Source organism: Thunnus thynnus, chromosome 19, assembly GCF_963924715.1.
Source record: "Thunnus thynnus chromosome 19, fThuThy2.1, whole genome shotgun sequence".
Taxonomy (NCBI): domain Eukaryota; kingdom Metazoa; phylum Chordata; class Actinopteri; order Scombriformes; family Scombridae; genus Thunnus; species Thunnus thynnus.
In genome coordinates, this window is record NC_089535.1 from 16118675 (window position 1) to 16133973 (window position 15299).

The window sequence follows — 15299 nt, forward strand, 5'->3', positions numbered from 1 at the left end:
ACATCATCCTGTTGTGCACTCTTCTGATTTAATGGCACTTTACTGGAGAATTAGCACCACCAACTGATGAGACCAACTACAAATATCTGTATAAAAGTAGTGGATGGAAACCTGCGTTCATTTGTATTTTCTTTGCAAATTTTCTGGCTTTTCAGGTAAAATTTTCACTACATTCGTATGGAAATTTGGCTAAAAGTGGAGAGAGAAAAAGAATATTGTGCTATAATGAAAAGATCAATGACACAAAAGCATTTCAAATCATGTAAACCTTGTCCTGACGTTTCATTTGATCCAAAGACATTCATTTTTGCACGTTTTAGTGAGCGCCACGTATGCAGAGGAGAGAAATATTCAGGCTTGAGTCTCACAGTAAGCTGCTGCTGTCTGGAAGGTTGCAGTGGAGGCTGTGAGAGAGACAGCTTGCTAATGAGCACACTGGGAGAGTCTGCCTTGTTGTTTTGTTGAGTGTTATTTCGAAACATTGCAACTGAGAGTCTGGGGCGGGAAGTTAACTCAAGCTGTCAAAAAATCTTTCAATCTGGGTTAATTGCTCAGGGAGAGGGAGCCTCATGATCATCATTAGAGATTTTTTTTTCATAACATCCCCACCAATGTACCTGTTACTTAATTTGAGCTGGAGAGATTTTTTTATTTGTTTATGCATTTGTATAGTGGCTGCAATCAGTGTCTTTTTGTTACTTCTCACTGCTCTCTCTTTACTTCACTTGTAAGGATAATCAGCATCATTATCTGACCGTATCTGACCTCTGATGGCCTGCAGCTTGGTGGCAGTTCGTTCAAGTTCAAATCTGGCTCAGACTGCTCAGTCATGCACCCTTATCTTAGTCTCTTATTCTTGTTCCACCAGTCTCTCTTGGCTTTTCTCAAAGACAGTTTGGCAGCATACATTAATGTTGTGTGATACAGGAACTGGAAACAACACACCTGGTTGTTAGAACCTCTATAAACAAATCACACTTGCTATGCATGGTGTTTAAGCTGGTGTGAGGTTGTTTTTGTCACAGTAGTATTGGGCGGGAAACTGTTTTTGCTGGTGAAAGGAATGTGTGAAAACTGACGGATCATCCTAGATAGATTTGATGATTTGATGCCCCTCAATTAAAACCTGAAAAATGTGGTTCTAGACAGTGGCGAAACAAGTATTCAGATCCTTCGGGAATAGTACTAATACCACAATAAGGTAAAAATATAGATGTATTATCAGGAAAATGCAGTTAAAATAACAAAAGTAAAAGTACTTGTTATGGCAACTGGCCCTTTTTACAGTGATTTATATTTTATAGGATTAAAACTGATGCTTTAATGTGTGAGCAGCATTTCTGCTGAACTGTTGGGTTCATCTACAATGCATCATATTTATCATCTGATTACATTTTTTGAATGAAAAATAATTTACAAAGTAACTCCAGTTGTCAGTTTTTCCCTAAAATGTGGAGAGTATAAGTATGAAATGGAAATACTCAAGTAAAGTAAACATACCTCAAAACTGTTCTCAAGTACAGTACTTCACCATTAGTCTGCAGTAGATGTACATATCAAGAAACAATATTATATATATGTATATATATGGATAAGAAAAATTAAATAAGTAAAATGTATTTTGTTTTAAACACATTTTACTTATTTAAAAGTTCTATATGTAGGAATCAGAAATTCCTTCTCATTAGTGACATCTGTGGCCATTTTTCTTCACTTACACTTCTCATAAAAGATTACATAAAGGATTTACATAAAAGATCTCTAACGTTGTGTTTTGCACCGTGTTTCAGCAAAGCATCTCTCACTCCCAGTCAGTTGTTGTTGTTGTGAAATGTGTAGTGGTTGACAGAGGCAGCTACCTGTTTCATTAGCTGGAGAGCTAATATCTGCAGGGTGTTTAGTCGGATAGTCGGCACCTTTTTTGTGTTGTTGTGTGGTTATGCCGGTTATTTGCTAATGTTAGTGGGAGAGAGGCAAGGCACGGCAGTCCTTCACATAGAAATCAGTCCACAGGCTGTTACAGACAATTCAGAAAGTTGGGAAGGTCTCATTTTTTTACATTACATTACTACCTGTTCACTCATTGGCAATAAAAAACGATTCATATGTGTAAATTGTGTCACAATTTTACATACAGAACCTTTAATTTTGCTGTTTACAAAGAAGAAAATGGACAAAATTGAGAAGCACTGCTGTAATGCATCATACATCATCTAATCAATTACTGTCACTGCTTATTTTCATTTATTGTAAAATTTGATTAATTTCACCTTCAGTTAACAAAATGATGGTGCAGCTGAAATAGGTTTTTATAGTCATATGTGGCTCTTGCAGAATATTATCACACGGTCATTGTGTCATTGGGTTTTGTCTCTGTGGTGTGGTGCCATCACAGAATTAAAGAGTATGCTATAACATAACCCTGACTTGAAAAGAGCAGCACACAGGAAACAGAATTGGAGGAACATCTTCAAAGGACCTGGCAGAGGCCTCCTCCCAAACTTCCTGTGAATCAGGTACAGTATGTTTTACTGGTGTTTATGGCGGCTGGTGAGGATGTGTTCAGCGTGGCAGGAACTGTCCTTCTGAAGAGTGATGGCAGCAGCATAAAGGACGTACTCACCAGGCCTGAGACTTCCTCCTGGGCACGCTCTGTCTCGTCCACTTGGAGTGAGGGGTCAGGTGGTAAATGAGCTGGCGACAGATCTTGTTGGTGGACTTGAGGGAGTCAGTCTCCTGCAGCACACACAAATGACGAATGATGGACAGCAAGTAAAAATCCAGATCATACAACAAATAAAAAACACACAGGAGCTGTTCATGAATAAATGCAACTAAACCATCACACGTTTGAGGAATTACTGGGAACAAAACAAGCCAATAAAGAGTATATTTTACATATGACAAAGTATTATGATTATAGAAAAGGAGCTATTTTACAAAAAGTTTAATATCTACAACATCAAAGTCATGATCTCTGATCTCCGTTTCTTTTTTCCTGTAGAAATCAAACTACATATGTACAGATTTTCACATGGCCACAAAGCGTTTCTTTCTTGTCCTTTGAATACATCTGCTTCAAACACTTTCAACATCGAACCATTAATTTAGTTTCCCTTTCGCCTTCTTCTTCCTCCTCCTCCTCCTCTTTGCCTTCCCTTTTCTCCCTCCTGTCCTCTGTCAAAGACTTTAAACGGAATGGGTTGCGCTGAGCAGAGTGAATCTAATTAATGGTACAACACGACAACAAGAGAGAGGCAATGTGGCGAGAGAGAAAAAAAGACAGGGGCAATTTACCTTAAGGCGATTAACCATTCCCGCTGCCACTTCTTTTCTTGGGTGACAAACAAACATGCCTCATACTTCAAAACATTCAGTGCTGCTGTTTCAGCCTCTTGGATGACTGAACATGACGTTACAGCACTGCATACTGATTCACAATGTGAATGTATTCTTAGAAAATGTGAATCTGTGGTCTGGAAGAATCAACAAGGTCACTAAATGTGCAGTACTGTAATTCTATAATCACGCGTCTGTAAACCAGAACTAAACATACATTAAATTAACTGGCTGAAACTGATTCAAAACACTCACTTAGCTCACAAATGAGGATCATTTTAGTCCTCAATATGCCCCTGAATATATAATCTAAATAAATCTCAGTGTGGTGGAAAATATTGGTTACAGAAGCAGCTGCAAGGCCTTAAAATCAGCACATTGCCTCTCTAAATCCTTGTCACGTCTGACACAGTATCCTGCCACGGGTCGCTAGTCAGTAAGGAGAACATCGCTGCCAGCTCCTCACTTTCCCGTCCTTCCTCCTGGGCTTTCCTCACCAAAGCAAACAACGATAAGATCAGAGTTTCTTACAAATGCTTATCATCTGGACTTTGGTAAGTAAAGACTAGACAACAGTGACTTTATCTTAAGGCAACCCATCTATTCCTAAAACAGATAATTACAGACTTCAGATAACCGTAATGGCTGCTGGGGTCTGTGTTTTACAGCCACACTGAGATGCTTTTTTAGTGTCTTCACCTTCATACCTGAGTTTGAAATGCAATTTGAATTCTAATATCTCTGATTTGTATGCCATGTAGATAAATCTGAGCATTCACATTTATAATTGAAGAGTTTGTCTTAATGATGGAAAAACCAGCATGTGCATCACAACTGAAAATATAAGCTTGTTATATTGTTGTATTTACAAATATTATTGATATAAAAAACTTATAATATCAAACAGCATTAATACATCACACCCAGCTGTCTAACATTAGCTATAAATGTGACAGCAGATTATAATCATTTTTAATAACAGCTGGAGTTGTTCTGACCCTTTTGTTTTCATCTTTACACAAAGTGAGAGGTGTCTGTAGCCTGGGAGACAGCAGACTTCACTGCACCCAGTGGACTCCAGCAACACCAGGTTCTCCAGTTTGATCCCACTGGCCACCTGCCAGCCGTCAAAGCCTTCAAATTACTCTCACTCATAATGCCAAAGTCAAACCGCTCCGTGAGCTTTGGTGCCATTGACCGAGGTCACCAGACCTTTTTCACCTAAGCATGATGCCTGCTGGGCACCTGCCCACGCTTGCCAATAGGAAACAACCAAAGCTGATAATCTCACACACCTGCAGGTTCTGGAGCACAGCTGCTGCCCGTTTACCACTGCGCTGAAAGAGCACACGAGCAGCAGGGAAGACATCGACCCAGTGGCTGCCTAACCTCTCTAACCCCCACATACAGCAGGCAGGCATCCCCTTTGTAGCTGGAGCTGAGGGGTAATTATCATCTAACCCTCCTGATTGTCCTCTTAATGGAGCTTTTCCACATGTTAAAGAATGGTGGGAGAAACTTCCCAGAATGCAATGTGAACTGTGGCTGAAAAATATCTACCACTGCCCATAAAGACCTGTTCAAATGTAAGTACTTTAAAATGATCAGCGCCCCCAAAAAGTAAAGACAGTTTGGACATCTTTGTTTTATGAATTGTGTAAGTCATTCTTGATATTTCTTACGAAAATCAATATGCACAGTTTCAAAGAAGATACCAGTTGTTACCACGGTTACCATAGATGTATTGGCCAGAAAGGCGATAGTCTTGTAAGTTTTGCAATGATAATGTAAACGAGTGGTGTCCCTATTTGTAAAAAGTTATGGGACAAAATTTATCTTAGTTTTCACTGAACCTTGCAGCTGTCCAGTCCCTGCTTTGCAGCACCTGGAAGTTCCTACTACTACTTCCTACATAAATGTTAGCTTTAATTCTTTATTTGCTTTAGTATTACTAAATATTATTACTAAATATTGTCATTCAGTGATTTTACTACTGTAATTTCTGTCTACTTTGTATACATGGCATCTATTGCATGTCTGTCCGTCTCTTCTGAAGGTTTCTCTCTTTTTATTTCCATCAAAGAGATTTTTTGTGAGCTTATCCGAATGGAGGGTGTTCAATGTCGTACAGATTAATAATAAATAAAGCCCTTTGAGAAAATGTGTGACTTTGACCCGACTTGACTTAAAATGTTGTGCAGAACCAATCACCTTTCCCCTGTAAAACCTGATCCAGTTACCTTTGACAAATCTGTGAATACTATGCAGGTTAATATAGTTTATATGTCACCTATACTAAACAAATAATAGAGAAACCAGGACGTGTTTAGTGATCTATTGTACTAATGGTTAAACACCTTAAATATCATTCTTCACGCACCGATTGTGTAGCTTCTGTAGTTGTGTTTGTTCAAAGCAAACCGACAGTTCATTGTTGTCACAACAGCATGACAACAAATATGACACATGCGCTTAGTCATGGCTAATAAATGCGGACATGCTGCAGCTCGCCTCTGTTCTGTTTATAATATTATTCCTTGTCTTGTTAATTAATACGAAGTCTGTTGTGTTCTGAATAAAGAACTGCTTTTTCATAATTCCTACATTAATGCAGCCGTCGAATGAATGCAAATATCATTATTATTATTCTGTATTCTTACCCTTTTTGGACACTGCAGGTCGCGGGCCAGACTGAGCAGCAGCTCATGTGAAATGGGGTCCACCAGGTTGAGAAAAGCAGCGTTCTTGTACAAAATGTCATTGAGGGACGTTCCCTGGAGACCCAAATCCTGAGAGGAAAGAAGAGGGAAGAAAGTGACTCTTAACATGTAACGCACAAATTCAGATATGAATTTGATTAAAACTGCCACGCTTAATTTAATATTTAAGTGACATTTTATAGATAATTTAATGAAAATAGATCGTCAATGTTTATAAGCTTTGCTCATCACCTCCTTTCATCTTGCCCTCTTATCACGCTGAGAGCTGATAAGGGTTTTCCATTGGAGCTGTATGTAACACCCAACGTGGTTGATTAGGGATGTGGGTGGTGTCTGTGTGCATACATATATGTGTATGTGTGTGTGTGAGGGATGGTGGGGGTAAAGTTTAAGTGAGTTAAGATAAAAGTGATGTGGTCTTTTCTCAAAGTGCCTCATTCACTCAAATATCACACTCTCTTGTGAAGAGAATAAAACTGTCTGGTTCCTCTTATCTCATTTACAGGTTTCCGTTGTCATGTTGCCCCCAGGGTCTTCCTATCATTTTCACAAAACACAACTCGAAACCATCTGAGGAAAGCCCTTTTTTGATTCTAGTAAAATGCATTTCCCTTTTCTGATTTAAATCTTCAGAAATCATATGCAAAAGATTGTGTGACGTGCAGAACAATTTAAAGGAGAAGTGTGTAGAATTTAGTGGCATCTAGCGAAATGCACTTTGCAGAAATGGAATATAATATTCATAAATATGTTTTAATTAGTTTATAATCATCTGAAAATAAGAATCGTGTTTTCATTACTTTAGAAAGAGCCATTTATATCTACAGAGGCAGTGTTGTGTCATTTGTGAACGATTCGTTCAAAAGAACAAATCTTTTGGGTGAACGAACTGAACTGAATCACTTCCTGAAACGATCCGTTCATTTCTCAGTCAGTTACGAGCAGTGTTGGGAATAACGAATTACAAAGAAATGGGCTTGTTACTCGTTACTTTTGTCTAACGTGACAATAGTGGGCAGTTGCAGAGGATAAAAGACAAATGCACACACAACACAAACACAATGTCATCTGACCTTATCGTGCTGTCAAGTCCACGTCACTGTAGCCATCTCATGGTCAAAACAAGCCTCGTCTCTGGAGTTTTAACGTTATATATTGTAAATAATACCTGTTACTGAACTGCTGCTGGTATTCCTGGTTTGAGTTGTGGATCTTTCTTTTATGTTTGTGAAATTGGATTGAAATGAACCAATTTGGGGTTGTGGGGAGAAAAAACAGACCCTTGGCCGAGTGGACTGAACTCTTTTTTTACTTGACAGTAACTTGCTCAACACTGGTTGAGCACTCACAGAGAGTGAGTGTATCCCTGTGAACGAATCACATTTGCTCGCAGGGATACACTCACTCTCTGAGTGAGTGATTGAAGTCATTTGTTTGCAGGAGGAACAGGGTGTGTTCAAGACAGCAAATAAACAGCTGATTCGGGTCGCTAACATTCAGCTGCAATGATTCAACAACATTGGTCTTGAACTGCAATCCAGATATATGACATTATCTAGATTGATATTATTTGCATAGGCTAACATTTAACGTTACTGTGTGCAGTGCCGCACGCACACACACACACACACACACACACACACACACACACACACACACACACACACACACACATAACATTACTGTTTTAAAAAGAGGACAGTTATAAGGATGCATTCACTGAACAGAGCATGTGTGTGTGTGTGTGTGTGTGTGTGTGTGTGTGTGCGCATGGCTGTGTTTCAGTTCAGTGAGTGGGACTACAAAGTCGGAGCTCCGGTCAAGCACTGAACGATTTGGTGAACGAATCTTTTGAACAAATCTGTTTAATGAACTGATTATAATGATTCAGTACACTGAAAAGAACTGCTTTGCCCATCACTAACCCAGGAAGGACAAACCAAATACTGGCTCTAGAGAGGGCCTTTCACGTTTTTTTTCCAACCCCAGGGGTGGATGATATTTGTCTCATCTTCAGGCTGCTTCTATTTGTAGTAAATATATTGAAACTGCATCTTCAGGTAATGCTTCCAGTGCTGACGTGTCATTGGCAGCCAGTGTTTGAGACGCGATGTTTTCAGACACATCAAATAGCCCCACCAGATACGATAGATCCAGACACACACGGACACCCAAGAAAAGCATCAAAAAAGCAGGAAAGGCAACAAACTGATCAGATTAAACAAAAGGATCAGGAAATAAAAGATTGGGAGTAAGAGGAAAGAAAAAGGAATTAAAACTGCGGCAACTATATGACCAGAACATGTTTTACTGATCCTTTTACTTACAGTGATGTCACTGTTTTAAAACTGCACGACTAGAAGCTGTGGAGCTGATGACTAAATACTGTCAGCTCTATATGGGCTGAAAAGATTTTCAAATAGCAGGCTGGAGGCTGAAGCTGTGTAAAACATGCTCTATACGCTCTGACAGCCCTAACACTTGGGGGCACAGAGGAAGCAAAGAGGAAAACTCCTATCAGCATTTTCTCCTCCTCCAGCTTTTGAGTTGATTTATTACAGCAGAGCTCAGTGGGATTCCCTGATGCTGGGCTATCCTCCGGACCAGCTCTCCCTTCAATAAACCTCACTTAGTGCAGACTGTGGGTTCCACATGTGTCCATAAATGGAAGCACAGAGGAATTTGAAGATTATTTTATGATGATGTATGTAGTGCAGCTACAGCATCAGATGTGTTTTTGTGCAGTGCTGCGGGGGATTCGAAGATGAAACTAACCATATTTTTAAAAACACACACACACACACACACACACAGATCTGATCCCATGGATTAATTTTTACAGATTGTTAATCATAAAAGCGTGAAATGTTTTCCTATTTGTTGCTGACAGGATCTCTCTGTTTTACTTGTGCCTTCAGATCTGACTACTTGTGAAAGCTGCATATCTAATCTGACGTCTGCCTCGTCACAGGAAGTCTGAATAAAGCAATGAGCTCCAAATCGCAGAGAATCATCCCACACATGCAGTTCATTAGAATCCAATTAAATATATCGCAGAGTGCGACAAATCCAGTCCCACAGACGCCCCTCTGCTTTGTTATAAGAAACTGTCATAGCTGTCAGGTGATGGACCTTCCAACTGTTTTGTTTACTTACTCTTTTATGTTGAACTGAAGCACTGAATGTTCTTTGATAAGGTGTTGTGACCCTTTATGTAATTATACCAAAATCTGAGGTATAAAGTCAAAACTGCATGCAAAAGTAACACTGGTTAAGGTCAGCTTAGTCATATGAGACTAGACAAACGAGGAATATGAATTTACACTGAGTATTCTGTACTTGAAAATGGTGTTTCGTTCACATCCCTGTTAATCTTTCTACAGCCACATATGTAATCTCCCCCTCAAATAAAGGAGAATGTTCTGTACAGGCTGTACTTCCATCCAACTTTCCAATCTAAATAAATCCGCATTTTATTGAAATATAATCCACTACCACCGAAGTTAGTCCCCCAGTGTTCACTTTTAAGACTTACAAATGGACACTTAACTCCAGTACATGAATTTTTCATTCTATTTATCCGATATTTGTGCTGCAGCTACAGGCCGCATGAACCTAGAGCAAGGAACTTGACCTTAATATAATAAAATATTCTCACATTTTCAAATGATCACGCCAAAAGCTAGTCTTAGGAATACATTTTTGGTACATTTGCTATTTGCTTTGTTGCCGAGAGTCAGATTAGAAGATCCATACTACAGATTTATGTGACAGTGGTATCAATCTTCTCATTTAACTCTCACAAGGAAGCTAATAAGCATATTTCCCAAAATGTCGACCTAAGTTTTTTGGACATTTTGCCCACATTCAATAACAGAGAGGCAGACAGAAAATGTGGAGAAAGAGTAAGAAGGGGACGGCATGTGACAATGATTCACAATTTGAATCAGGGGACGTTGCAGTTTCAAGGGATGCATCTTACTTGCCTCTAATTTGGTTACAATTAAAACATTTATTAGTATTCTTAAAATTAACAGTATCAGGATACATTTACACATGTAGCTTAGTGTTTATATACCATCGCAAAACCTAACAAAACATCTATTTCAACTATGCATTAATGGATGAATATGTAATATCACCAATAGCACCAAAATCTGATTATTATTGAATAAAAAGAGCAAATAAAATGTGTGTGTTATTGTGTTCTCACAGCTAACCTTCAGAACAGTCTTCATAAACAACAGAGACCACTTCAAATGAGTGTTTTCTCCATCGCTGCACATTGGTTACTCAGTGTGCATGTTGTCAGGCATAATTGATATGAGTATTTGCTGATTCTTTGTTTACTAATGAATATCCAGAAGATCCCAAAATTAACTTAATGGCCCAGAAGGCAGATCTGCGATGGAGATACAGTGAGGGGGCAGGTGTTATTGGTTCCTCTTTGTAATGACTTCCTCTATGTGAAAGAAACATGTTCCAGCATCCATCATCTTGAGGTGATTATCTCCAAATCCATTCATCCCTGAGAGGAAAAGCTGCTTTGCTGCTGGAGAACAACAACTGGAGATCTGCTGCCATTTTTTTTTTATTTTTTTTTATCAATCTTGAAGCATTATTAGTCAGACACTTGGCTTCAGCCCCAACGACATACAACAGTAGCAGCACTCTGGCTTCACCTCAGTGAGTGCTGGAGAGAGTATTGGTGCTTTGTGAGCAGTTTAAATGCAGAGCTATGGAGAAATCTGCCTGTGCTCACGACCGACAAATGTACATGTTGATCTTTAAAATCTTTTCTCTTGTGATAGGATATTACTGACTGCAGAATTGCTTTAATAAATCCGGACAGCGTCACTGATCTTATTGGAGGCCTTGCATGAGTCATATCCTTGCAGCTTCATGCAAATATGAATAAGAAGTTTTACGATTATGTCTAAATTCATCCCACACCTATTATATTCTCAGTTATTAGTGCAGAGTAGAAGGGATACCTGACTTTTCAGGCACCCATACCGTAGCTTCTCTTCAGTATTGTTGCCCGCTTTAATCCACACACATCTGTATAATTTATTCTATGGCACCGTACAGATGGGCAGGGAGTTTTCATGACAGGAGGCTCTCTTGATCAGAACTGCTTTTGTCTGAACTTCCAAACTGTTCTCCTTTGATCAATGTGCAGCAAGCAGAAGGTAGCGGAAAGCTCAAGCTGAGCTCTGCAAACTACTTATTTTTTCCTTTCTCGTTCGGATAAATCTTCAGAAAGTGAGAATTAAACGGTGGACGGTGTTACACAGGAATGTAGAACAGATAAGACCTAAACCTTACCTGTAGTTTGGAGCTATGAAGCTGACAACAAAGAGGTGTTTACACAATTCTGCTCAAAAAGAGAGAGATTAGAGCTATTTAACGATGCCACTTTCAAGCATTGAGTTAAGATAAACTGCTCCTTCTCATGTGGATATATATATCCAACATTCATTCAACATATGTACGTATATTTCAAACCTTCTGCACAGCAAACATTGAACAATGGCAGAAAAAGAGAATAGCTGTAGCTTGATATTCATTCAGGTTATTTACTCAAGATTTTCTTTTAACCCTTTCGTAACCCAGTGAAGTCTAACTGACTATAGGCTAGCTTATTGAGCTATTTGATTTGAACTAAATTAAGGCCGCAGCTGATGATTGTGTGACCAACAGTCCAACACCCAAAGACACTCGGTTTACAATAAAACAGAGCAAAGCAGGAAATCCACTTGAAAAATGACTGAAATGATTGATAATGAAAACAGGTGCTGCTTCATTTTCCATGGATCGACTAATTGTTGCAGCTCTGATCTAAATGAAAGGAAATGTGCAGTTACCAAGTTTACCAAGTCTTCTTTTCAGTGGTTTTTGGTATATTTTAAATGCTAACTTGCAGTATAATGCCCTCAGTGTTCTGTGCTGTTTGGAGCTGATTGAATATTCAGAACATGAATTTGTTGGCTCCATAAACCGTTCCCTTTCAGAAAAAACAGGTGGTTGATTCAGACCAGCATCTCCTCTGATTCAACCTCATTATAAGCTACTTTCCCCCCCTCGGGAATATTAAAGGAAGGCAACAGTGTCTTTGGCGTGTCCTTTATATCAGCAAAACTTTACAGGAAACATTTATGAGAAGTTACATTAGATGATTACCACACTGACACCTGATAGATGGTGATTATGATCACTGCTTTTGCTAAATCACTAAATGAATGTTCTGTTATTATTACAGTAGGCATGACTTTGCACTATTCATGACAGATTTATTGTTTTAAGTGAATAGCTGATGTTGTATTGTTTGTCCTGCAGCAATCTTTTTTAGGCAGATTGGAAGAAAACTTCTTTTTTCCCTCATAAACAAAACAATGAAAATCATAATTTAAAATCATATGTTTTCCTACAATAACAAAAGTTTCAAGTGAGAATAAAGTACGAACTGCCATTAAAAAAAAAATCACGTGAATCATCTACCTTTCTCAGCAGTTTGAGCACTTCAGCTGCTTGCTCCATCCTCTGCTCTCGGAGAAGCCTCTGGATTTCCCTGATCCAAGCCACCCGCCTGACATATGGGCTGGGGTTGTTTTTCCGCAGCATCCCTGGAAGCTTGTCGGACTTGAGCATCAAGGAGGTAAACAAGAAGTCTCGACCGCCTCTGCCGCTACTTCTCTCGCTCTCTGCGGGCATGTCATTTCTCTGGCGTCTCCTCTTGGACAATTTGCTGTCAAAATCGAGACTTCTCTGCCTGGTCAACTTAGAGCCCATCACTCCTGGGAGGACGGTGTCGGTGATAGTGTTGGTGGTGGTGGTGGTGGTGAGAGGGATTTTACAACATGCAGCCAAAACATCACACTTAACTTGCAGCGAGATGTGCAGAAATACATCTACAATCAGGAAAATGCTGTTTAAAAGTTTCCAGGCTACTCAGAACTGAAAAGCATCACTGGTATATATATATATATATATATATATATATATTTGCGCCCATGTCTCGCTGTCGTCCCCTGCTTGCATGAGTCCATGCACTCACTGCCTGAACACTGTGGCATCCTTTGCTTCACTCAGAGCTCCTGCGCTCCTCAGCCAATCAGATAGCGATTCTTCGCTCAGCCCGAGACCCATGTAGGAGCAGGTTTCAGCTGAGTTTTTTCTTGCTTGACTCCACATCACAACGCCCAGGTTGTTTATTTGACAAACGTTTTCACTGTCAGTCAGAGAAAAGTCAGAGAAAAACTGACTTGTGTAATCATGTTTATTTTTGGGGTCTTATGTAACGATTTCATCCTCTAGTAATATGATAATGTACTGGATAGATAGATAGATAGATCGATAGATAGATAGATAGATAGATAGATAGATAGATAGATAGATAACTGACCTTGGAGTTATTATTAAAAATAACTCCAATGCAGAAAAGGAAGAAAAGAACATAATATACAGGAACATAATAACCTTTTTACAGAGGTAGTATTTATTTCAGAGATATTGCATTGGATTGTGTTACATTTTAAAGGTGTTCATATTGTTTTGGCTCAACATTGGTAACTTCCAATACAGTGTTGACTGTTGGACAAGTGGAATGAGACATAATTGTTGAGAATTAACATTTGTCTCTTCTTTTTTCTCTTTTCTTATGTTTTTTTTTTTTTCTATATTTTGTAGCAGCCTCTCCACTACTCGTTATTTTGATTCAATGTCATTTTAAATTCATGCATGGCCAAGTATCTGGGTGTTTCTGCAACTACAGGCATTTTTAAGTCTCAACAGTGAAATTTTGGATTCATGTTAAAATTTGTCATATGATGCTTGATAAATATATACACAATGTTATTACACATCTTGACAAAATAATTATTAAATAATGTGATTTAATAAAATTTATAAAGCATTTTATAGGTCTAAACATCACTTTTGTTCACTTATGTCCCACAACTCTGGTCTCAATGTTGAGATACATGAAAAGAGCTAATCCAATTACAATGACATTATTTCAAATGAAATTGTTTCACATAAATATTACTTTACACCATATTAAAATTATAGTTTTTTGTTTACTGATCATTTATATGATTTTTTTCATCTTTGATTTGTTTAATTTTAGAGAGTTAAAAGTGACCATAGTTGCAGAAACACCTATATGTTGGTAAAAGTGTGTGTGTGTGTTTTTTAGGTGAATGTATTTGTGTACATATCACATTTTTATACAAATTGTAGAGATTGTAGAGAGAATCTCAGGTCACCAGCCTATGTGAGCTGTAACACTATGTATGACCATTGTGAGTGTGAATATGAAAAAAATGTGCATGAATGAATTTCACAAGTGTCCTATGATGCTGACAAATGTCATGTTTTGAAGACAGTTCCTACTCTTGAGGGCTAATTAGGGCACACTGGACAGTACATTCATAACAGGTAAGGAGCTGTAGGAAGCACAGGCCTAACAAAACAAAAAGTCCTCCGTTGAAATTGTGAAATAGAGTCTGAACCCAAGTACATCCATCAGCTCTGTGGACCAAGTTGTACTTTTGGATGCCCATTAAATCAGGTACAGTATCGATCAAGCTGAGAGAGATGGGCTGATAGACAGCTTTAATCAAATACTGGAAAACATGACCTGTATGTGTGAGTAGTGGAGAGACTTTAACTATTTAGGACAAATCGTTTTTGAAGAGCAACTTAAACAGCCGCTAACCTTCAGCCAGTTAACTTCTCAACCTCACTGCAGGGATGTAGAGGCTGTGTCTATACACTATTGACTGTGTGTGTTGGGTGTGCTTACACCCCCAGAGATGGAGGTGAAACACAGCTCTTCCGCCTAGTGTTATGTTACCAAATAAGGCAAGATGGGGCAAGATGGGGCTGTAGCCCCTCCAATAAATGACTTATATTATTACCAACATCGAAAATCTATTTGATTTTCTTTATTTGGCTGCTGTTTCTCCCATTCTCCATTTAATCCAGTCCAGTAGTAGATCTGGTACTCCTCACCTCTGGCAGCTCTGTCACTAAAGATGCAACTTTTTGTTTCCTATGATCCGTCTGTGTTGCTTTTTTGTCGAGATGGGAGTTGTATATTATTATTATTATTATTATTATTATTATTATTATTATTATTATTATTATTATTATTATTATTATTATTATTATTATTATTATTATGCTGCCTTTAATTTTTTGGGGAGTTTTACAAAGTTGACTGTTGTCTATTTTGTT

General features: G+C 38.5%; 1 protein-coding gene across 1 annotated transcript in view; it reads right to left on the bottom strand.

Moving 5' to 3' along the window:
- lrrc75bb (leucine rich repeat containing 75Bb) overlaps window positions 1-13167 on the bottom strand; it is a 29216-nt gene extending 16049 nt beyond the window's left edge. Inside the window, exons 1-3 of the mRNA XM_067575338.1 lie at window positions 12561-13167; window positions 6000-6128; window positions 2624-2736 (exon numbers count right to left, since the gene is read on the bottom strand). Coding sequence (XP_067431439.1) covers window positions 2624-2736; window positions 6000-6128; window positions 12561-12851 — 533 coding nt within the window. The 5' untranslated portion in view covers window positions 12852-13167. The remainder of the gene's footprint in view (window positions 1-2623; window positions 2737-5999; window positions 6129-12560) is intronic.
- Between the last annotated feature and the right edge of the window lie 2132 nt (window positions 13168-15299).